This window comes from Hemicordylus capensis, chromosome 1 (assembly GCF_027244095.1).
Source record: "Hemicordylus capensis ecotype Gifberg chromosome 1, rHemCap1.1.pri, whole genome shotgun sequence".
Lineage (NCBI taxonomy): Eukaryota > Metazoa > Chordata > Lepidosauria > Squamata > Cordylidae > Hemicordylus > Hemicordylus capensis.
In genome coordinates this window covers 433,665,483-433,690,383 of record NC_069657.1, presented here as the reverse complement: position 1 = coordinate 433,690,383, position 24,901 = coordinate 433,665,483, and the positions used below count along the sequence as shown (strand labels likewise).

Sequence of the window (24,901 nt, the reverse complement as noted above, 5' to 3'; positions counted from 1 at the left end):
TCATGTTAGGACTGTCAGCCAGTGGGCCAAATCTGACCGACCCTCAGTTGCTACACTTTGGTCTTCCTCATATGCGTGCATGTGCTCTCGCACACACAACACACCCATCCCCATCACCCTGGCCTTTGGTCTCATAACTGGAAATGAAGGACACAAGCAAGAGGAGGGGAATCCCCTTCTTGCTCACCTGTGCCCTGTTTTCCTTCATCCTCGACTGTTGCCTTGGCACAGTGGAAGGGTTAGATGGGTTGTATGGGTTAGAGGAGCAGGAACTTTCTATTTTATTTTGCCCTCTTTATCTGCTTTCCCATTCTCTGAAGACAAGGAAAACAGTGTCAGGCGCCAACTCCATAATCCTTTTCTTCAGAAACGTTATTACATAGAAACCTAGAAAGCTGTCTTATATGGAGTCAGATCATTGGTCCATCTAACTCAGCACTGCCTACACTCCAAGGTTTCAGGCAGGTGTCTCTCCCAGCCCTACCTGGAGGTGCCGGGAATTGAACCTGGGACCTTCTGCAGGCAACGCAGATGCTCTGTCACTGTGCTGCCGCTCTGCCTTGAAATGTTTTACGAAGATGGAGAACATCAATGCTGTGCCCCCACTTACACCGTTCAGGCTTTCTTCCAGCAGCTGCTTGTATTACACAGTTAGTCTGATCCTAAGATGTACATATCTGGCAAATCAGTGTTTAGGAAGAATGGGCCTATCATTGTAGGATTTCTGGGGTTCAAGCATGCACTGAAAGGCTGCATACATGTGCACACAAACTACTGTTGGCTCTCCACTTCACTACTGCCCCGGTAGAACCTGAAGCTAGTGGCATGAAGAGAAGCTGGGGAGAACCCAGAAAAGGGAGTGCAGGAAGAGGAGACTATCAGTGTTGTGTTGCCCTATTTACAAACGTTTGCCTAAGGCACAGTTAAATAGGGCCTCAACCTTATCTTTAATACCATGCAGTCTTTAATGCCATGCAGTCATGAGAGAGTCCTACCCACTATTGAGATGTGTGGCTACCAATGGATTTATTTAGAAGGAGGGTCTTCTCTGTAGCTGCCCTCGAGCTGTGGAACACATTTCCTGCTGAGATTAGAGCAGCTCCATCCCTGTTGGCTTTTAGGAAACAACTAAAGCCACATCTCTTCAACCAAGCTTTTTAGCTATGGGTGGACCTCGTCCATGGGTTTGTGTATCCGTGATCAGGAAAAAGACACCTGACCTCGGCATACATTGGCGGGGGGGGCGGGGGAGGCACGCCAGCCTCAAGTATCCATGGGTCAGAGATGGCCGGAAATGGCTGCAGAGGTCATTTCTGGCCGCCATTTTCTTTGACAGAGCCACAAAATGGCTCCCATCTTAGTGAAAAAATAGAAAAGAAATCACCAATTTGGGGCCACAGCACAACTTGGGGAGCCAGCAGAGCAAGGTAAGAAGCTTCCCCCCCACCCACCCCATGCGTGCAATTCAGCCGATTTTTGGTAGACCAGGAACCTAACCCCCACAATCTCATAACTCGATATTCACAGTTTCCATATCTGTGTCTGCAGCCCGGAACGGAACTCCCACAAATAGCGAGGTCCACCTGTATTGGGTAGTTTTTATATGTATTTTAATTTGATCTTTTTCTATTTCTTAACTGTTAAAATTTCTCGGTGTGTTTTATTGCTGTAAACCACCTAGAAACTTTGGAGTGGGCGGTACACAAATATGTTAAATAAATAAATATTTTGAAATCCCCACATGCCTCAAATGTAAGCCAATTGCGCATGCATGCCCTTATGCGGAATATAAGTGAGTTTGACGCTGCCCTCTACTGAGTCCAGCTGTTGATCCATTTAGCCCTTGTACAGTCTACTCCAACTGGCAGTATTTTGCCGAGGTGTCAGATGGGGGACTTGCCAGGCCTAGCTATCTGAAATCCTTTTCCATGGAAATGCCAAGTATTGAACTTGTGGCTTTCTGCATACAAGGCATATATGCTCTGTCAAGGGGTTATGGTCCTTACCCTTGAGAGGAGAGCTGGTCTTGTGGTAGCAAGCATGACTTGTCCCCATAGCTAAGCAGGGTCTGCCCTGGTTGCATATGAATGGGAGACTTGATGTGTGAGCATTGTAAGATACTCCCCTTAGGGGATGGAGGCGCTCTGGGAAGAGCAGAAGGTTTCAAGTTCCCTTCCTGGCAGCATCTCCAAGATGTGGTGTAGTGGTTAGAGTGCTGGACTAGGACCGGGGTGACCCAAGTTCAAATCCCCATTCAGCCATGAAACTAGCTGGGTGACTCTGGGCCAGTCACTTGTCTCTCAGCCTAACCTACTTCACAGGGTTGTTGTGAAAGGGAAACTCAAGTATGTAGTACACCGCTCTGGGCTCCTTGGAGGAAGAGCGGGATATAAATGTAAAATAATAATAATAATTAATAATTCCTGCCTGCAATAATTCCTGCAGACAATACTGAGCTAGATAGACCAATGGTCTGACTCGGTATATGGCAGCTTCCTATGTTCCTATGTACCCATTCGTATACAGGAACCACGTAAGTGGTGGTCCAATGCATGTCAAGAGGCAGATGCATACTGTTGCACACGTGCTCTACCAAAGTAGAAGTGTAGCTTGAGGAAGTTAGATATTTGGATTATAAAATATAAACCCAGAAGAGAACAGATCACAGTGAACCAGACACATGGAGGTTAAGTCTATCAATGGCTGTAAGTCTTGATGGCTGGAGGCTGCCTCCTGGTTCCAAGGCACTATGCCTCTGAATGCCAGTTGCAGGGGAGCAACAGCAGGAGAGGGGGGTATGCCTTCATTTCCTGCTAATGGGCTTCCTGGGACTTCTTGTGGGTCACTGTGGGAAATGATATGCTGAACTAGATGGGCCTTGGGCTGTCTTGTTCTTGGTCTAACAAGGATCTTCTGATGTTTGTTTCTGTCTCAGTAACCCTAAATCCTAGAAAATATTAGCGATGAAAGCAGAGACTTGTAAGAGAATGACAAGATATTGGAAATGAAAACCTTTAAAACAAGGCCCTTAAAAGAGTGACTGAAGAGCTGATCTCTTGTGGTGGTGCAGCTCAAAATTTGGAGACCACTGAATGAACATGTCCCCTTCAGCCAAACAATGGGGACAGAGCTTCAAAGTTACTGCTTTTGAGAGGAAGAGGTCTTCAGCAGAAAGATAAAGAGGAAACCAGGGCTAAGAACTTCACAATGAGCCACAGGCCACTAAACAAAGAGGGCCTGTCTATCTCTGTGTCCTTATAATAGCAAAGTGTTCACAGCAGCCTTTGCTTTGCTGACCAGGCTAGTTGAGCTGAATACCTAAGGATACTTTATTGCAGATCTGCTTTAATGTAGTCCCTTTGAAGTACTTTGAGATCTAATTAGCTGTGATGGACAATGAAACTTCCTTGGGTTCTGTAAAGCACACAGTATAGAGAACCACATTTTTATTGCGACATTAAAATTGTCTTTCACTTTCTATCTGAAAAAATTATGGATAAAGGGACACTTCCCTCAGAATTGCTTCAGTTTTAAGATGATTGCGTGTTTAGCTCCCAGTAATAAAGAAGGGTTAATAATAATAATACACCAGCATGGTATAGTGGTTAGAGTGCTGGACAAGGACCGGGGAGACCCGAGTTCAAATCCCCATTCAGCCATTAAACTAGCTGGGTGACTCTGGGCCAGTCACTTCTCTCTCAGCCTAACCTACTTCACAGGGTTGTTGTGAAAGAGAAACTCAAGTATGTAGTACACCACTCTGGGCTCCTTGGAGGAAAAGCGGGATATAAATGTAGTAATAATAATAATAATAATAATAATAATAATGAAAGTGACAGATTCTCGGATATAATGACAGTGAGTCATAGCTTATAGCAACAGACACATGCATTTGCAGAATACTTTTGATTTGCAGAATACTTTTGTGTGTTTTGTTTCTTTCTTCAAAGATTGAAGACATTTACTTATCGGAGTTCAATTTATCGTTTGGTTTTAGTTGAGGGAGGGATTCCAAGGCTTTATTTAGAGCTGCAGCAAATGTTCACCAGTTCTTCTTTTTGGTTGGAAACCAGCAATTTTGCTGGGCTAGAAATGATCCCTGGGAAAAACACACAGACTGTGTGTGAGTATTTGCGTCATTTGTTTTTCTTTTTTAAATGCTCTTCAGTGTCCCCCCGGCTACTGTTGCTTTTTCCTCTTTCCTGGATTTCTCATGTGGGCGATTCCCTGTAGCCTTTTCCACTGTGAGCCCAAGTGGTGGTCCAAGCCAAACTATAGATTACATTAAGTGCATAGCTTCTGTTGAGGCTGAGCCATGGGCAGCAGTAGGCACTAGGGGGCGCTTGTCATGGGCCAGAAATGGGAGAGCCAGGCAGCAGGAGGCAAGCTGGTAGCCAAGGGGGCCAAGAGCCTTTGGCCCTTGCAGCTGGGGATGATGGGAGTTGTAGTTTGATGACATCTGGGGACCCAAGTTTGAGAACTGCTGTGCTTTTCTTAATGGCTCCTGTCCCTCCAAGGGGCACTTCCCCTGTATGGCTGTTTGGAGCAATCGGCAGTTATGATTAGCAGTTGCTCTCATTTTTTTAAGCCAGTTTGCATGAATTGCAGTTTTATCGAGAAGCAAACCCAATAAGCAGAAGGTAATTAATTCGGCTTCTAGTCAGTGAACATGCTAAACGCAGAACTACCCTTGTTCTCGCCCAGATGTGTATGCAGGATCTTGGTTGTCAAAGTGGTTGTCAGCCATCCGCCATCCTGTCCCTGCTGGGAAGTCCTGTTCTCCTCCAAAATGTCCCTGGAGGAGATCTCTGTCCTCTGTTCCTAGGAAGTAAAGGGTCTGAAGAAAAGGAAAACTCCCGCGGGGATATGGAGGCAGTGTTAGGCCTGCTCTCATCCCAGCCACTTAAACAGGCTCCATGGTCCACAAGCTCTTTTTATACCTGTTGGGAAACACTGTACTCTTCTGAACTTGTCTTGGAGGGAAACCCCAGTCCCATTCTCCATGTTTTTTCATGCAGATGCCAGTTGGGAAGGGAGAGGAAGTAGCAAACCCTCCATAGGGGACAATGTTAGGGTTCCATTCCTCCTGCTCATGGCTGACATACTGCACAATATTACATGCACATTGCAACATAACATCTGTGCAGCTGTGCAAGAGCACCCTTGCGCTAGGGCAAAAACTGCGGATGCAGTTACACAACAGTACGGCCATTATTTTCAGTGCTCGCACTGCCACACAATTCCAGCTGTGCAGTTTTTGCTCTTGCACAATTGTGCAGGCATTACATTGCAGTATGCCTGTAACATTAGGAGCATAGGAAGCTGCCACATATGGAGTCATACCATTGGTCTATCTAGCTCAGTGGCAGACTGGCAGTGGCTTCTCCAAGGTTGCAGGCAGGAGTATCTCTCAGCCCTATCTTGGAGATGCCGCCAGGGAGGGAACTTGGAACCTAGATGCTCTTCCCAGAGCCACTCGATCCCCCAAGGGGAATATCTTACAGTGCTCACACATCAAGTCTCCCATTCATATGCAACCAGGATGGACCCTGCTTAGCTAAGGGGACAAGTCATGCTTGCTACCATAAGACCAGCTCTCCTTTCCATTGCCATGTCTTGGCCACTATCTCTCTTGTTGAGTGGTTTTATTTTTATTTTGTTGTGCTGAACTTTAGCTGTGGATTATATGCTGAACATGAGCATTTCGGGAGGGCAGGGTGATGCTTTAAATAAAGATACTTGGAAGGAGACTAACCAGAGAGGGGTATCAGACTTGAGTGCCCAGATGTTGCTGGACTTCAACTCCCATAATCCCCGGTCACAATGGCCAACATTAAGAACCCCTTTATCGAGGGCATTCGAGTTTGTGGCAAGGGACACATCTACATCATGTGCTTATAGCTGTTTGATACTGGCTTAGTTAACTTTGTGAATGGGGAGGATGCTGAGAACTTTGGTTTGAAGATATCTGGCCCCTCCATAAAACTGTAGCCCCAGGTTCCTTGACGGGCAGTATAGGAATCAAATTGATGATGATGATGATGATGATGATGATGATGATGGAAAAGGAAAGCAGTTTGAAACTAGTCTGTGTTTACAATCTAGACCAGGCCTGCTCAACTTAGGCCTCCCAGCTGTTTTTGGACTACAACTCCCATAATCCCCACCCACAGTGGCTAATAGCCAGGGATTATGGGAACTATAGGCCAACATCAGCAGGAGAGCCAAAGCTGAGCAGCCCTGGTCTGGACCAAGGCTGTGCACAACTTCGCCTTCCACCTGGTGTTGGGAGTACAACTCCCACCATCCCTGACCCTCAGCCACTGTGTCTGGGGGTGATGGGACTTAAACTCCAACAGCAGCTGGAGGACCAAGGTTGTTTAGCCATGGTCTAGATGTAGAACCTAGGGAGCTGCCTTAAACGTCTTGGTCCATCTAGCGGAGTCTTGTCTACAGTGATTGGCAGTGGTTCCCCAGGGTTTCAGAGAAGGGAAGAGAGCTGGTCTTATCATAGCAAGGATGACTTGTTCCCTTAAGCTAAGCAGGGTCCAACCTGGTTGCATATGAATGGGAGACTTGAAATGTGAGCACTGTAAGATATTCCCCTCAGGGGGTAGAGCCTCCAATCTGGGAAGAGCAGAAGGTTCCAAGTTCCCTCCCTGGCATCTCCAAGATAGGGCTGAGAGGGATTCCTGCCTGCAACCTTGGAGAAGCCACTGTCAGTCTGTGTAGACAATTCTGAGCGCGATGGGCCTATGGTCTGACTCAGTGTATGGCAGCTTCCTATGTTCCAGCCCTGCCCGGAGATGCAAGGGACTGAACCTGGGACAAGGGTGGAACTCGGTTATGGAGCATCTGCTTAAATGCATAAGGTCCCAGGGTTCAAGCCCTGGAGGCCCCTTTCCCAGATAGGGGCTGGGAAAGACTCCTGTTTGAAACCTTGGAGAGCCGCTGCCAGTCAGTGAAGACAATACTGAGCTCATATGGTCCAAGGGCCTGACTCTGTATAAAGCAGCTTGCTCTGTTCCTCTGGCTTTCACAAAGAACACAAAGCATGCCTTCCGCCCCTGAGCGGTGCACTCAACCTCTCTCCCCGTTGTGCTCAGCCGAAGCTCAAAGGCTAAGATGGGGGAGATGCACACATTTCTTGTTGGGCTTCCGTCAGTACAAGACAATTATGCTTTTGAAGGGAAAATCTTGGGGTGGAAATTGTGCAAGTGACAACTATTACTAGACCCTTACACACTTGTGCAGTAGCTGCACAGTGTATCTATGAGAATCCTGACTTCACTCTTGCGGAGAGCTCAGAATTGAGCCACGTTTACATTTTTGCACTGAAGGAGTATTAAGCAATAAAGATAGCTGTACTGTACTGCAGTATGGCCCCCAGACATGATACTCCTTGGCAATATCATTAGATTTAAATAAGCGCAGAGTATTTGAGAACAGCGGGAGGCCTATGATTTTTCTTCCATTCCTACAGTATCAAAGAGCAAAACCAATATTTTCCAAAAAGCCTTGGCAGGAACGAGAAGCTAGCTACAATCTGTATAGCAGGTAATTGGGAGTCCTGGCAATTTATACGATGGCAAGGAAGCCTTCTGAAATAAACCTATTTAGCGACTTTATATAATCTATCATCTAGTTACATATAGCACTGGCTCATTTTGTCTTGTTGCACATGGTTTTATCTGTTTGTTTTCATTTCGGTTAGCAGGGAAAAGGACAGGCTGAGGATGCACACTTTTGGCCTACGCTAATCAGCATTTTTCCGAAAATTAATTACACTGTAAAAGGAACCCCTTTGTGAGCAAAGATGCCAAGGCAGCGTCGATCGTGTTTTATGAACAATGAATCCTAATACCCTCCTTCCGTAAACACTGATTAACGTGTCTTGCTGCTGCCACGAGAAATTAATATCTGGGTGTCAGGGTTTATTTAATAGCGGCTCTAACTCTTCTCTGATTGTGCTGCCATGCCAGAATTTTCTCGGTATTAAGGCAGTTTGTGGCCAAGGGTCCTCGGCCTACCCTTGAAGCCTAAAGCACATCTGCCAAGAATAATGCTCTGATCCCTGTCGCTGTGTCATAAAAGCAGTGCTTAATGGCAGCACAGAGAATTGCAGCGTTGGCTATTTAAACACCAGCCGAATGAGAGAACCGGACTTAATGAATGGTAAGCAGACCAAGATAGGATGAAAGCTCATAACAAGTCCCGCTGGGTTTGGCTCAAAGGCAAATGAAGGAGTTTCCTCAAGACCCAAAGTGTGCTTAGCTGTTTAAATTATTGCCCTCTTGCCAGCGGCAAATGTAGCTGATATTTTGTTGATGCTGAGGTTGCCCTTTTCCGTTTAAAAACATAGAGGCCTCGTGGCAATTCCGCTTTCCTAACCATGTTTTGAGATGGTGGATCTCCTCTCTAATGGCAGTTCATTTGTACTGAACATTGTGTGCGTTTCTGGGTAGGTTTGTGTCTTTGATCCTCAATTGAGAATGGAGTGAGGCCATACCTCAGTGGTTGGATATCTGTGTTGCATGCAGAAGGTCCCAGGTTCAATCCTTGGCAACTCCAGGTAGGGCTGGGAGAGACTTCTGCCTGAAACCTTGGAGAGCCAATGGCACCACTTCATATGTTCATCAGCAGCATCCATAGTAGTAGATCCCCTGCTCTGCATGCAGAAGGTCCCAGGTTCAATCCCTGGCAGCATCCCCAGGTAAGGCAGGGAAGACTCCTGCCTGAAATGCTGGGACAGAGGAAGCTGCCATATACTGAGTCAGACCATTGGTCCATCTAGCTCAGTATTGTCTGCACAGACTGGCAGCAGCCTCTCCAAGGTTGCAGGCATAAATCTCTCTCAGCCCTATCTTGGAGATGCTGCCAGGGAGGGAATTTGGGACCTTCTGCTCTTTTCCCAGAGCAGCTCCATCCCCTAAGGATGGTTACAGTGCTGAGTGCTCACATATCAAGTCTCCCATTCATATGCAACCAGGGCAGACCCTGCTTAGATCATCATGCTTGCTACCACAAGACCAGTGTTCCTGCCTTTCATTACATATTTAATTTTCCAGGGATTACCTGGATCTACCCCATATACCCCAAGTTAAGAATCCCTGGTTCAGAGTATCAGCCTCCCCTTCTTTGATTCCCAACCTAATTTCTTTTTATCATCAAAAATCAAGAAAAATGAAGGATGTACCATATTTGGTTATAAATGATGTTTTGGAACGTAGGAAGCTGCCATATACTGGAACGTAGAAAGCTGGAACATAGGAAATTGCCATATACTGAGTCAGACTATTGGTCCATCAAGCTCAGTATTGTCTGCACAGACTGGCAGCAGCTTCTCAAAGGCTGTAGGCAGGAATCTCTCTCAGCCCTCTCTTGGAGATGCTGCCAGGGAGGGAATTTGGAACCTTCTGCTCTCTACCCAGAGTGGCTCCATCCCCTAAGGAGAGTATCTTACAGTGCTCACACATCCCATTCATATGCAACCAGGTTGGACCCTGCTTAGCTAAGGGGACAATTCATGCTTGCTACCACAAGACCAGCTCTCCTCTCTGAGAGAGCTGCTGCCAGTCAGTGTAGTCAATACTGAGCTAGGTGGACCAGGGTGCTTTCCAGATTAGCTGCTCAACAGCCGCAAAATGCTTCCGTTCAGGCAAATCGCTTTCAAAACGAAACTAGTAAAGCACCCAGTCGGGGGAGCAGTCCCGTGGAAAAGAACAACTGGAAAAAACAGCTTCTTCCTTTACACCAGATATATGACATCATAGCACTATATCGCAGTGATTAAATTAGAAACAAAGCATTGGAAATCTGAACAGCATCCTGCTGTCAGCATAGGGACTGCGGTGTCACAACACAGGAAGTGTGGAAGCACACTTCAGAGATACGTCCTGACCCCATTGCAGGGTGTAATCTGGAAAGCACCCAGTGGTCTTATTCAGTATAAGGCAGCTTCCTCTGGTGTTCTGGCTCTGTTTAAAATTGAGTGTGGCACCAGGACTGCACACCATCGGCTTTGGGAGTTCTCCTGTTGGAATTGGAGCTGAACAGCACTCTGATGTAAACCAGCCTGTAATCTGAGGTGTGCTCTTGAGGTACAGCTTGGTCTGCCATTGTAGAAATTATTTCTGTCTCTTCCCTTTTTGGTTGACAGGCTTTCAGTTGAATCATGATTAAATGTCAGTATTCATATGTTCGTTCGTTCGTTCGTTCTCTCTCTCTCCCTCTCTCTCTCTCCCTCCTCTTTTTTTGGTGGCTCTCACAAAAGTCAGCTATGAAAGAAATAGATTGTTTGTTCTTCAGTTGAAAGACTGCAGACCAGTTTTGACGTAACCAATATATCCCCCCCACCCAGCTTTAAATACAAAAGGAATAGGAAAGACTGCCGTTGAGTCGGTGTTTACTCCTAGCGATCTCATTCCGTGTGATTTTCTTGGCACAGGAGGGCCAGAGCCTTCTCCCGATGATGCCTTTCAGCACCTCCCTATATCACTGCTGCCCAATATAGGGAACTACAGATGCATTTACTAGGCACAGTCTGGGAAGCACACTGGCGGGGATTTGAACTCACAGCCTCTTGCACTCTAGGCAAGTTGCTTCCCCACAGATCGAAAAGAAAACCTAATTTACTCATGCCCTTGGTTCCTCGCCTCAGGCACTATAATACCTTGAGTCTCCACTACTGCCCGTTTTCAGTACTATCAGCAACTGCTGTGCCTTGAAACCTGCATCTCCCCCCACTTAAAAGGAACCTGCATTTCCCAGAAGCAGTTGTCAAGGCCTACACCACCTTCTGCCATGGGGAAGATACTGCTTTGCTCCCCTTTTCCACCCAAGGGTGTGTTCCTAAACAGATTGGCCATGCAGCAAGTCCCGTTGAGCTCGGTACAAATGACTTCCATGTAATAGCCAGCATAGCGTAGTGGTTAGAGTGTTGGACTAGGACCGGGAAGATCCGAGTTCGAATCCCCCATTCAACCATGAAACTCACTGGGTGACTCTGGACCAGTCATGTGTCTCTTCGCCTAACCTACCTCACAGGCTTGTTGTGAGGATAAAAATAAGTATATACACAACCCTAAGCTCCTTAGAGGAAGAGCAGGATATAAATGTAAAAAATAAAAATAGGACTAGGCTGTCGGCATGCTCTGATGCATGTTTAAATAGCTCACCCTGAATTGCAAAGCCAAGCCGAATGAAATGTGCAACCCTCAAACATTTCCACCCCACATCTGTAAAAGTTGTAAATTCTATATTGCCTTGCAGGGCAATTATGCACTTCAGCTCCTTTCTTCTGCTCCAGAATGAAAGAGGGAGGCGATCTGACTCGTGTTCAGGGGGGATCGGCATTGTTTGATGTCAGGACACTTGATGCAGTAACACTCCACGGCTGCCTTTGCACATTATCAAGCTTGAAAGGCCTTTACCGAGTTTTAAGAGAGAGGTGATAGCTCTGGTTGTGATGGGTGACTGGACACATTTCCCTTCCGAGTTGCACAGAAACCGCTGACAAGGGTGGATTTATTTATTCTTCTTGGAGTGGCTCTTCTTGGCCGACTCGTTGCCATGTGCTGCTGTTGCCACCTTCTGGAAGAAGGAGAGGGAAGCCCAGATCTCCTGACTTCCCGGAGGAAAATCTGGCTTCTCTAGGAGCTGCTGCAGACACAGTACTCCCAATTGCTTAGAGACTGAGAGCTGGCGACAGGCAGGCATGATGCCTTCTTCCAGCCCCTCCCAGCATCAATCCCTCCCCACCTTCCTTCGCTATAGTTAATGCTGCCCAGCTCTCAGATTGGCTAAAGGTGGTCTCAAAACTAGCATTTATTTTATTTTATTTTATTTCAATTTCTATACCGCCCTTCCAAAAATGGCTCAGGGTGGTTTTTTAGCTCGGCATGCCGTGTTTGTGGCAGTTAAGTATGGAGCAGCCCTTCATTTAAGCTTTGCCAAGCTTCATCGTTTTCCTGCACGTTACAAATGAAGAGAAGGCAACCTTGGCTCTCCAGCTGTCGTTGAACTGCAACTCCCATCTTCCCCAGCCACAATAAATTGCAGCTGGAGATGATGGGGGTTGTAGTTCAGCAATAACTGGAGAGCCAATGTTGCCCACCCCTTCTAAAAATTATAAATTAGCAAGACTGGATGCACAACAAAATATCGCAGTATATATCCCTGGTGTGCATGTGTTACCTGAGCATGGTGGGAAAAGCAAACGTTAGCAACGAAGACAGGAGTGCCTGCTCTAACTTGGGTCTTACTTCATATATCTCCCCCACCAACACACACACACACACGCTTTCTTTGTGTTTCAGGGGTGTTGGGGAGGGGACCAGTGCTCCGTTCCACCTGCTTTTCAGATCCTCCTCCCTCAGAAACACAAAGCTGTGAAATGGCTGGTGAGAAAACGAAAGAGCACTGTACACATTTCCTCTCAGAAGCAGAAGGGTTTGTGACTGTCTTGAGGGAGCATTCTTCAAGCTGATAAATTTCCTGCTCTTTTTGTTCAAGCCCTCCTCCACCCACCCCCCTCGCCACAGAGTTCTATTACCTTTGCCCATCTGCTTGTTTGATAACAGCTCACAAATATTCAATTCCTTTGACTAACATGGGTGCAGTTTGCAGGGGGATCAGCCCCATTAGGTGTTGTCCTTCAGATTTGTTTGAGCTCCAACATGTCTGCATGTCACCCTGAGTCTGCCAGGACCTCCCGCTTGCCTACAGGTTCTCCAGTTATCCGTTCATAAAGATCCCAAATTGCAGCTCTTTCAGAAATAATCACCCCATTCACACAACCATGCATACTTGGGTACAGCCTCTGACCTGGGTATGAATGGCCGTGTGAATGGGCATGGCATATAAATTGAATGAATAAATTAATGAAGTCCTGAGATTAAAAGAGGGGATGAAGCCATAGTAGCTCAGTGGTTGAACATCTGCTTTGCATGCAGAAGGTCTTAGGTTCACTCCCAGGTATCTCCAAGTAGGTCTGGGGGAGACTCCTGCCTGAAACTGAAACTACACCAGTCATTGTAGACAATACTGGGCAAGATGGACCCATGGTCTGACTCGGTAGAAGGCAGCTTCCTCTGTTCCTCTGAGCAGAATGTCTGTGCTGGCCCATCTGCTCCCATTCACAACTAAGTTCAAGCAAGGAAGGATTTTCACAGAGTGACTTTTCTTGTTTTCAGGGGCTATTTCTTTCCCCACCAATCAGCCTGTGAACCGATAAGAGCCTGTAAACTCTGGGAAATAAAGGCGCGAAAGCTTTAGTAGTACTAAAACCCAGATTTCCCATGGATCTGTGCTGAGGCTGTCCTATCAAGAAAACCGAATGCAAGCTCTCCTGCTGTAGAGCTTGTTGACTCAGCTGTGCTCCTGTTGAAACAGTCGTGTTACAATGGACTTCATTGGAAAAGATTTAACTGATAATGTCTGCTGAAATCCTTCTGAATGTTGCATGTGTAGCCGTCTGGATAAATAGACTTTTCTTCCTGTTCCTGTGGACAGATACAGTTTTATTGTGCACTAGTGTGTTTAAGCCCGTTAAATAACGGGCGCTCGTGGATTCCATTCCCCCTCCCGTCGCCGCCAGTCTCCAGGCCGTGGCCGGGCAAGGGCCCCAAAGTTTCCCCCGCCCCGGTGCTGATCCTGGCCCCAAATTCTCCCCCCCCCGCCTGGTTCCGGCGCCCCCGCCAGGCCTCAGCAGCGGCTCCGCCACCACCTCGGCCAGCTTCCCCCGCCGCAGTTCCCCCCGCCACCGTTTACCCGGCTTCAGCCCCAAAGTCTCCCTCCCGCTCGGCTTCAGCGGCGCCAGGCCTCGGCGGCGGCTCCGCCACCACCTCGGCCAGCTTCCCCCGCCGCCTCTTCCCCCGCCGTTTTCCCTGCCACCTCTTCCCTGTCTTCGCAGCGGCCGCTTCTGGCCCCGCGGTTTCCCTGCCGCCTCTTCCCTGGCTTTGCGGCGGCCGCTTCTGGGCTCTTCCGTCGCCGTTTTCCCCGCCGCCTCTTCCCTGGCTTCCCAACATGGCCGCCGGGTCCTGGCTGTCGTTTGTCCCTTGCTCTGTTCTGGGCATGCGCTCCGCGCATGCCCAGAACAGACCAGGGAGGCACGAACGCACGCCTTGGTGTCCGTCCACGTACGGACACCAAGGCTTTTATTAGAGAGGATTACTGAGCTCTGATTACCATTCCTGCTACAGAGGAGCATTGCATATATGCTGTTCTCTATATGGACTCCCTGGCCCATGAAAATAGATACAGGTGGTGTTTCCAAGTGTGTTTATAAGCCTTCAGCTTGTCCTAGGTCACTGTGGTGTCATCTGGGAGGTGCAGGCAGTTCAAAAAGTGACTTTTAACATCTGAAAAGCTATTGCTTTGATTTCAAGCCAAAGTATCATCTCCGACTCTTGGCTGACTCTACTTCTGTTTCCCAAAACATGCTTTATTTACCTGAATCCAAAACTAGGTTTTCCTCAAGTTTTTTAATATTAGAACTCAGGAGGTTGTCTTAAATTCAGAGTCCTGTTCCTTTGGAGTAAATGCAGGTATAACCTATATCTAACCTCTACTTTTTAAGGGAGTTGTCTTAAATGCAGAGTTGTCTTCAGTTTAGGTAAATACAACAGCAAGGGAGTAACATCTACTGCAGCTTCACTTTTAAAATAAAATTTGGAAGCTGTTTCCCCTGCATTCCTGGGAAAGGGGCAAGATTGTTTGTTGGTGGGGTGGGGGGAGATTGTAGACTTTTGCCAGGGCTGCAGCCTGAAGAGGGGGCAGGGGAGATCTTCCAGGTGTGAAAGTGAAGTTGTAGAAGATACTGCTCCTTCACCTTTTTGTCACCTGCCTCTGCCAGGAACAGGGGAGGGTGACAAGGCAGGGGAAAGGCTGAAGGGCTTCAGAACGGAATCGGCCCAAATTCAGCCAGGGCTGCTTCCATGTGGCTTGAACTGGCAGTCTGCCGATGCTGAAACTTTAGAGCTGTGCAGACTTTAATGGACCAGATCTTTGGTTGAATTGGTCCATTAGAGTTTGCACAGCTCTAATGATTGGCATAATTTAAAAATAAAATAACATTGGGCGGCGAACTGAGCAAAGAGGCACCTTTAAAGGTGGTGATTCTCTTATATTTAGCAGGGAGAGAGCAACTGACCATATCCAACACCTGCACAGCATCACTCCAGCATCTGTTGCTGGTATCTACCTTATATTCCTTTTTAGACTGTGAGCCTCTGAACCTTTTGGGAACAGGGAACTATATCTCTCCCTCTCATGTCTGTCTGTCTGTCTATGTGAAACGCTTTGGAAACATTTATTGAAAAGTGGTATATCAGTAGTAGTATTAGTAGGGGTGGGGAAATTAGTAGGGCTGGTAGGCATGTCCTCCAAATTCACTGACACATCTGGTTACCAACTTCCATTTGCGATTCTACCAAAAATCTCTGCCCAACGTAACTCCTAGATTTGAATGTTGAGATTCTCAGTAGAGTATTGGGCGGAAGTCAGAAACTGGGTGCATTGGTGGGTTCGGACCTAACTAGCCTAATCTGGTAGCAGCCTTTTCCAGCCTTGTGCTCTGTGATATCAGGGTATGAACCTGGATATTTATACAGTTGAAGCAGCATCTCTGCAATAGAAGAATCTCTCAGCTTCTGCCTTTTTCTGCTTCCATGTGCACATATTTTGATGCCAGTCCTGTCTCTCAGCAGTAAGATTTCAGGCACATAGAAATAGGACAGTGTGTGGAAGGGGAAGGAAGAATTGCTGTTACCCTAAAATATCACAGATTTCCCGGAGCATGCGATTGAGTTAGCATCTTTTTGACAACATGCTTGGCAAAATCAAGATTGCAGCAGAGATGCTTAGAAGTGATGTGCCACCAGTGATTGGAGAGAGCGGTGATGCAAACGGTGCTTCCACAAGACCCTCTTTACCTCACAATATTTTGGTTCAAATGACTAGCTCTTTTTCCTCAATCAAATATCCTGTCACATTTTGTAGCTCTGCCACTCTGGTGTCTTCTCTTCCCTGTTGTTTCTATGCTAGCATGTGCATAGCTACTTCTGTCTTAGCAGGAGCAGGAAACCAGGTGCTCTGCCATATTGGATGGGCGGGGGGAGAGATCTGCTTCAAATGGCATAGTTATTGTACATTAACCCCCTTACTGCACTCTCCGAATGTATCGGCATAGAAAGTGAAGTGAAGCAAGAATTTAATCTCTCCCTTCAGTTTGTTGCGGGGTTTTTTTAATGTGCAGTGATATTTCTTCAGCATGTTGACTGAAATGAAGTGTGAAGCCCCAAATATTACAGGAAACACAACTTAAAACATGTTACCTATTGTTGTTCCAGTGCCTTAACAAGCAAGGTTGTCACTAAGCATCAAGTCCTCCTTGTAGTAGCCAAAAGGTGACACAAAGACTTGGATTCTGCAGTCTGTAAAAATTCTGCAAATGGAGCAGATTTGAAAGATTTCTCTGAACTCATCTATTTTGCAACCACGGAAGGGAGCATGTAGATATGGAATGGAATGGATGCATCTGTGTTACCGAGTGTCTTTATCGGTGATAGGTACCCTAGCTGTTGCTCAAACACTGCCTCTTCATGAAACAGAACGGGGCCCTATCTCAGTGGTAGAGCATCTATTTTGCCTGCAGAAGGTCCCAGGTTCACTCCCTGGCATCTCCAGGTAGGGCTGGGAGCGACTCCTGCCTGCAACCTTGGAGAGCTGATGCCAGTCAATGTAGACAATACTGAACTAGATGGACTAATGGTCTGACTCAATATAAGGCAACATCCTATGTAAAGGTGTGAGGAATCAATGCAGAACAGCCAAAAGTATAAGACGCAAGTAACTTTTATGAGGTTAAGGTTATTCAGTTGTATTTTTGCTTAGATGAATGGGTAGTGCCTGCATGCTTTTCTCTGGAGAGCTGTTCTGTCTTGCGCTCTCTGGCTCTCTCATGGTGTGAAGGCATTAATCATTCAGAGGACCTTGGGGATTAATTGAGTAGTCTAAGCCAGGGTTTCCAGCCTTGGATCCCCAGATGTGGCTGGCGATGATGTAGTCCAACAACCATTTTGTTGTAAACCGCCCAGAGACGTAAGTTTTGGGCGGTATAAAAATGTGTTAGATAGATGGATGGATTTAAATAGCCTTAGTAGAGCATCTGCTCTGGGCCTGTGTAGCTTGGGATGATGGGAGTTGTAGTTTAATAGCAAGGTTATGGAGTCCTGGTTTAGATACTCTGTGGATGGTTTTGTTGGGTTTTTGCTGGCTCCTGCGCTTGGGCCATTATGGTTTGTTTTTAATCTGTATTTTGGATTGTCTTCCCCTCCTGGGCCCATAGTTCAGTGGTAAAAGGCATGCTTTGCATGTGGATGTCCCAGGATGAGTCCCTGACATCCCCCACTTAAAAGGCCAAGTAACCGATGACACCCCTGTCTTAAAGCCCAGAGAGCTGCATTCTGGCAGTGTAGACCAGGGATTCTCAACGTTGGGTCCCCAGATGTTACTGGACTTCAGCTCCCATAATCCCCAACCAAAGGCCACTGGGGCTGGGGATTATGGGAGCTGAAGAGTTTGATACCAAACTCTTCTGGGTAGTGAAATGCAAAACGGATTGTGAGGAGCTCCAAAAGGATCTCTCCAAACTGGGGGAGTGGGTGACAAAATGGCAAATGTGGTTTAATGTTAGCAAGTGTAAAGTGATGCACATTGGGATGAAAAACCCCAACTTCAAGTATATGCTGATGGGATCAGAGCTGTCAGTGACTGCCAGGAGAGGGATCTTGGGGTCGTGGTGGACAGCTCGTTGAAAGTGTCGACTCAATGTGCGGCAGCTATGAAAAGGGCCAATTCCATGCTAGGGATCATTAGGGAGGGGGTTAAAAATAGAACAGCTAATATTATAATGCCCTTATACAAAGCTGTGGTGCGACCACACTTGGAGTACTGCGTACAATTCTGGTCACCACATCTAAAGAAGGACACTGTAGAACTGGAAAAGGTGCAGAAGAGGGCAACCAAGATGATCAGGGGCCTAGAGCACCTTTCTTATGAGGCAAGACTACAACACCTGGGTCTTCTTAGTTTAGAAAAAAGATTGCAGGGAGACATGATAGAGGACTATAAAATCATGCATGGTGTGGAGAAAGTGGATAGAGAGAAATTCTTCTCCTTCTCCCACAACACTAGAACCAGGGGTCATCCCATGAAATTGATTGGCAGGAAATCTAGGACCAACAAATGAAAGTACTTTTTCACACAACGCATAATCCACTTGTGGAATTCTCTGCCACAAAATGTGGTGACAGCCAACAACCTGGATGGCTTTAAGAAGGGTTTGGATGACTTCATGGAGGAGAGGTCTATTATCGGCTACTAGTCAGAGGGCTGCAGGCCACCTCCAGCCTCAAAGGCAGGATGCCTCTGAGTACCAGTTGCAGGGGAGTAACAGCAGGATTGAGGGCATGCCCTCAACTCTTGCCTGTAGGCTCCCCAGAGGCCTCTGGTGGGCCACTGTGTGAAACAGGATGCTGGACTAGATGGGCCTTGGGCCTGATCCAGCAGGGCTGTTCTTATGTTCTTAAGTCCAGTAACATCTGGGGGCCCAGCGTTGAGAATCCCTGGCGTAGACAATACTGAGAGGGACCAGTGGTCTATCTTGGAGTTAAGCAGCAGCTTCATACGTTCATTTTCAAACATGATCTAGCTGCTTTGTGGATTAATAAATGCAAAGGTGGGGCATGAAAAAGACGTTAATGAACACAAGGTGCTGGAGTCCAACCACGGGAAAATGCATTCAGCAACTCTTGCCTCTTCTGAGATTTTTCCTGGAATTTTCCACACCCTTTCAAACCTTGCCTCATCAGGAAGATGCAGGGAGAGCCTTGCTCTGTAATGGAGCACATGCTTTGTTCAGGACCCAGCATCTCCCTTTAACCCGGTCTGGGGGAAGACCCCTGTCTGATCACCTGGTGAGCCTTTGCCAGTCCACCTAAGCCGTCCTGAGCCAGCCAGGCCAGTGGACTGGCTCGGTAGAAGGCAGCTTATGTTCAACTCCTTGCTCAGTTTTGCTTTCCCTTTTCTGTACTGTTGACCAAACACTGCAGCCATCACAGTGAATCTGTGCAGCACTGGGAAAGAGTGTCTGTTGATTTTCAAAATTTGGCTGTATCCAGCTGAGCAGTCTTTACTGAAAAAGCTCAAGTGTAGCCTGATGTGTGACTGTCTCTTTTTCTTCTCCTCTCTCTCCTTTAAAAAAAAAAAAAAGCAAGTGTCAGTCTTCTTTGCATGTGTCTTTTCTTTTTTAGGTGAAAAGTGTGTTTAATATGACAGCAAAGGAAGGAAGGAAAAGATCTGTTAGTGCTTTGGTGGCGGTTGGAAATGGAAAGGGGGCTGCTGGTAAGTAGATGCTTCATTCTTAGGGAGCAGTTGAACATCAGTTTTTCTGCTCTGAACATAAAGGTGTCAATCCATAAAGGTGGAATTCTCTGCCACGAGATGTAGTGACAGCCAACAACCTGGATGGCTTTAAGAGGGGTTTGGATAACTGCATGGAGGAGAGGTCTATCAAGGGCTACCAGTCGGAGGGCTGTGGGCCACCTCCAGCCTCAAAGGCAGGATGCCTCTGAGCACCAGTTGCAGGGGAGTCACAGCAGGAGAGAGGGCATGCCCTCCACTCCTGCCTGTAGCTTCCAGTGGCATCTGGTGGGCCACTGTGTGAAACAGGATGCTGGACTAGATGGGCCTTGGGCCCGATCCAGCAGGGCTTTTCTTATGTTCTTATGTAGCAGTGCCTTAACAATGCTGACCTAACTTAACTGAGTTGTTGTAAAGGTTGCTGAGATAGTGGGCTGGTTCAGATGTCATGCAAAACCTTCCTTCACATGATGCCCCTGAGCCTTGGGAGCATGCACCCTCCACTCCCATGTTCACACAATTATCTACTTCCTACTACTAGCACTATGAATATTTATATATGGCTTTTCAATAAACGTTCTCAGAGCAGTTTGCCCAAGGGGACAAAAAAAACTCCCAACAACCCCAAAATGCCCCTGTGTAACTCAGTGAAGTGGAATGTTTGCAAACACAGTGGAGCAGAATGTTTGCAAACTCAGAGGGCAGTTAACAGACAACTAGATGGGTGGGGCTAATGGAATTATGTAGCGACAGGGGAGACTCAGGAGGGTCACAAACTCTTCTGCTTATTAGGGGAGAAATTGTTTGAAACTTTCACCATGATCAGGCACAGGCAACACATGCACACCAGGGATATACTGCAACATTTTGTCGTGGGCCCATGCTTGTATTTTCTAATATCCTTTGCCTTTAATTACTTTACCATTGCTAATAGTGTCTTTGTTCCATTTAGACTTTTAATGAACAGAAGGTAGTCCTTGGATTAAATGGGGAGACTAGGACTCATTTAGTGATGTTTTTCTTCCTTTTGGTGAAAACCAGTGAGTCTTTCAATGGAGAAAAGTAAGGAGGGCTGAAAGTCACATGTGCCTTCTAGTTCCTTGGGTACATTTGCAGTTCCTGATGACTTCTGCTTTTATTGAAGAAAGTCAAGCAGAATAGGGAAGAACGTCTCAACACGCGCGCACACAATTCATCTGGGGGTCCTCCCTCTGCCCCCACTTTCCAGTTGGAAGAAGGCCCAAAGCAGGAGACATCCATAAAACTACAGTATAATACAACCAAGAAAATCAAACCATGAATCAATTACTGGTAATCATAAAAGAGCAGATAAACCAAACAAAGGAGACTGATATCAATGCAAGCAATGGACAAGCCAAAGGCCTGCCTAAACAAACCAAAAATATTTCAGGATCTTTCAACAAACAGAAAGCAAGGGACCAAACAGTTCTCCAGTGGCAGGGAGTTCCACATTCTAGATGCTGCAATAGAGAAGGCCTGCAAACACTTGAGGGTAGTGTGGGGATTATGAAATGTGGAGGCATGAGGAGCACACCCCTTTCTAAACCTTTAGGTTTCCATTTGTAGCATTTCAAATTACTAACCGTTCTGCTTATACCAATCAGGTTTCGCATTGGGGAAGGCAGCTGACAGGGTGATTGCATTAAGAAAGGTACGTAAATTAAAAGGTAAATCATAATCATGATAGTCCTATGATCCTTCCCTGATCCTGATGCATAATATATACAGGATTTGAGGGAGCAGTTCCCTCCAATACCTGAGATGCCTTCTGGCCAAGTGCACTCCCCACCCCCATTCCCTGCTGTTGATTTGATTGATTAAGTGCTGTCAAGTTGGTGCCGACTCTTAGCGACCACATAGATAGATTATCTCCAGGATGGTCTGTCTTCAACTCAGCCTTTAAGGTCTCTCACTGGTGCATTCATTGCTGTTGTGATCGAGTCCATCCACCTTGCAGCTGGTCGTCCTCTCCTTTCCTTCCACTTTCCCCAGCATTATGGACTTCTCAAGGGATCTGGGTCTTCGCATAATGTGTCCAAAGTATGATAGTTTGAGCCTGGTCATTTGTGCCCCGAGTGAACATTCTGGATTGATTTGTTCTATGATCCATTTGTATGTTTTCCTGGCTGTCCATGGTCTCCACAAAAGTCTTCTCCAGCACCAAAGTTCAAAAGCGTCAATACTTTTTCTGTCTTGCTTCTTCAAATTCCAACTTATGCATCCATAGAGTGTCATGGGGAAAACCATTGTCTGAAGGATTCTAATCTTTGTAGGTATAGACACGTCACAACATCTAAATATCCTTTCCAGGTCCTTCATTGCAACCCTACCAAGTGCTAGTCTGCAGCGTGTTCCTTGACTGCTGGAACCTTTACTGTTGATGGTCGATCCTAAAAGGCAGAAGCTATCCACTTCAATGTCTTCGTTGTCAATTCTGAGGCTGGTTGCTGTGCCCATTGTCATTAGTTTAGTCTTCTTTACATTTAGTTGTAGTCTCATTTTTTCACTGTGCTCCTTGACTTTCATTACTAGAGCTTGCAGATCATCCACCTTCTCAGCTGTCAGAGTGGTGTCATCAGCGTAGCACAGGTTATTGATGTTTCTTCCTCCAACTTTAATACCGCACTCATCTTCTTCCAGTCCAGCTTCTCTCAGTATATATTCAGCACATGTTAAAGGGTTGTCCACAAAATCTAATTGATATTAGTCAGTCACTGACCGCATTGTACCCAAGTACTGTCATTGCTATATCCTTCCTGACTATGAAAGCAACACCGTTCCTTCTCGGGTTTTCATGTCCTGAGTAGTAAACGGTATGATTTGCTGACTGAAAGTGTCCCATTCCAGTCCATTTTATTTCACTGATGCCCAAGATGTCAATCTGTAGTTGATTCATTTCGTCTTTCACTATGTCAAGCTTTCCCATATTCATGCTTTTTACGTTCCACGTTCTCATTGTAATTCTGTCTCTTCAGCTTCAGCTTTTCTTTTCCCACGTGGCAACATCAGCTGCTAGACGTCCAAAAGGCTTTAGTCTAACCTTTTCATAAACACCATCAGTACTCTGAGAGATCCTCAACTCTTCCTCAGTAGCAGGTTGAGTACCATCTGACCTGAGGGGCCCATCATTCGGCACTACATCGACAATCATTCCATTTTGTCTATCCATGTGGTTTTCTTGGTAAAATACAGGAGTGGTTTACCATTGCCTTCTCCCACGTAGTATGAAATGATGCCTTTGTCGTTGTCACTGAAGTGATCTTCCGCCTCCAGCACCTTCCTATATTGCTGCTGCCCAATATAGGTGCCTGCTTGCTTTAGCTGGGCAGCTGGGATGACCTTCGCACTTTGGGTGGCCCTACTGGGAGTATACCTCCCAGCGTGCTTCGCTCATCCCTCCCAGGAACACCCCTCCCCCCACCACAATGAGGCAGCATAGCAGGACTTGGTGGGGTCCCTGCTGTTATCACTGCCATAAATTTCACAGGCATTGATCATGCAAGATCCATGGGGTGGCTATCTGCAAAATTGATTTGACTGCAGCCACTTAAGCATCCCCATTTCTTCCATTCCTAGCTAGGATGGAATTTGGAAAGGTGCATGCCATTCAGTCAACGAGGTACTCCTTCCAGGTGCCCTCGCTGACTGAATTTCATTGGCTATCTCCTAGGAGCTGCGCTTTTTCAATAGTGGCACCAACCTCGTGGAACACTCTTCTGAGGAGGACCCGCCTGGCCCCAACAGTAGTTACTTTCAGGAGCCATAAAAAACCCTAGCTCTTCAGGGGAGATGTCAGGGGTCACTTAATCCTGTCTCTTTCTTCTCCTTGTCCCTGAACATCCCATAGGAACATAGGAAGCTGCCTTATACCGAGTCAGACCATTAGACCATCTAGCTTAGTATTGTCTATACTGACAATATATTGTCTCTATACTATAGAAACCTGTCGGCTTCTCCAGGTTTTCAGGAAGAGTCATTCCCAGCCCTACCTGGAGATGCCAGGGAATAAACCTGGAACCTTCTGCATGCAAGCAGATGCTCTTCCACTGAGCTAGGGCTCCATCAACTAAGGGATGTAAGAATATCTTACAGCACTCGCAAGTAGTCACCCATCCAGATGCAAACCAGGGTAGACCCTACATAGCAAAGTGGACAGTTCATGCTCACCACCAGAAGACCAGCTGAGCTATGGCCCCTCCCCTTTCTATAGTCCTCCTTCACCAAGTAGAGGCTGCCACTAGCAAGTATTCAGCAAAGCCAATTGCTGTTTCTAGGCTGGTAGGAGAGCAGGCCAGCCATGGCCAATGCCAGAGGTCAGTGGGACTGGGCCAGTGCCAGGGCTGAAGACCCATTATTTGAGAGCCAGCGTGGTGTAGTGGTTAGAGTGCTGGACTAGGACCAGGGAGACCCGAGTTCAAATCCCCATTCAGCCATGAAACTAGCTGGGTGACTCTGGGCCAGTCACTTCTCTCTCCGCCTGACCTACTTCACAGGGTTGTTGTGAAAGAGAAACTCAAGTATGTAGTACACTGCTCTGGGCTCCTTGGAGGAAGAGCGGGATATAAATGTAAAAATAACAATAACATTAAGGGGCCTACTAGCTGAGAGAGCATGCCAGTGTCTTGGCTTTTGGTGACTAGAGCTTGGCCATGCTTCGTACCCTCTGAGACCCAAGAGTACTTCCCAAAACCCTTTGCCCTATAGCGGCTGTGCCTTAAAAGGGCCCTTCTAGGTCAAGTTATCTCCCAGAAATGCTGGAATGCAGTTTGGGGTTGACTCCCATTGTCAGCACAAGAGTCCATGGGTGGAGTCCTGTGCCTCATCAGCTATCACCAGCTGTCATTAGCTCAGTGGAAGGTCTGATCAGGCTTCAACACTTAGGAGTTTCTCCATTGTGGAGGCAATGTATACTAATTTGATTAATAATATCCTTTCTGCCCAGAACCTTTTAATATTTCCCACCTGATTTATTATCAACCATACACCTATCGTTTGAACAAATAAAAATTCTTGGAAACAAGAAGAAACAGTCTAAATATACATTCATTCTTGTTGCTTTTTCTTGCATTTATGGCTTTTGGTTGTCCATGGACTGTCTCTCCTGCCCTGAATAAATTGCAGGTTGCAATTCAATTCATCCAGCACTCAGACATTTCAGTTAAATATCTGTGTTTTTCAAAATCATAAAGATGTTCTACAGCCTCCTTGGGAGCTTTAGCCCTGAAATTTCTTATTGTTCAGATTTGACATTCCAGTGTCTAGCTCTCCCACCAAAATAATGGTGATTGAATGCTGATGGATTAAACCAAGCCTGAAAACAGGCCAACCTGGTCACCTGTGGTGAGAATTTCCTCCAGGCAACAACTTATGAAACCTTACAAAACTTGGTTTTCTAAATGACTAACATAATGTGGGTGGGCAGGTAGGCTGGTTACACATACTTAGTGGTGTTTCATAG

At 46.6% G+C, this 24,901-nt stretch overlaps 1 protein-coding gene across 2 annotated transcripts in view; it reads left to right on the top strand.

Annotated features, from left to right (window-relative positions):
* MRPS5 (mitochondrial ribosomal protein S5) overlaps positions 1–24,901 on the top strand; it is a 65,837-nt gene that overhangs the window by 27,542 nt on the left and 13,394 nt on the right. For both annotated transcript variants that reach the window (XM_053313718.1, XM_053313725.1), the window contains exons 6-7: positions 19,314–19,404; positions 21,048–21,094. In XM_053313718.1, the coding sequence (XP_053169693.1) occupies positions 19,314–19,404; positions 21,048–21,094 (138 nt within the window). The remainder of the gene's footprint in view (positions 1–19,313; positions 19,405–21,047; positions 21,095–24,901) is intronic.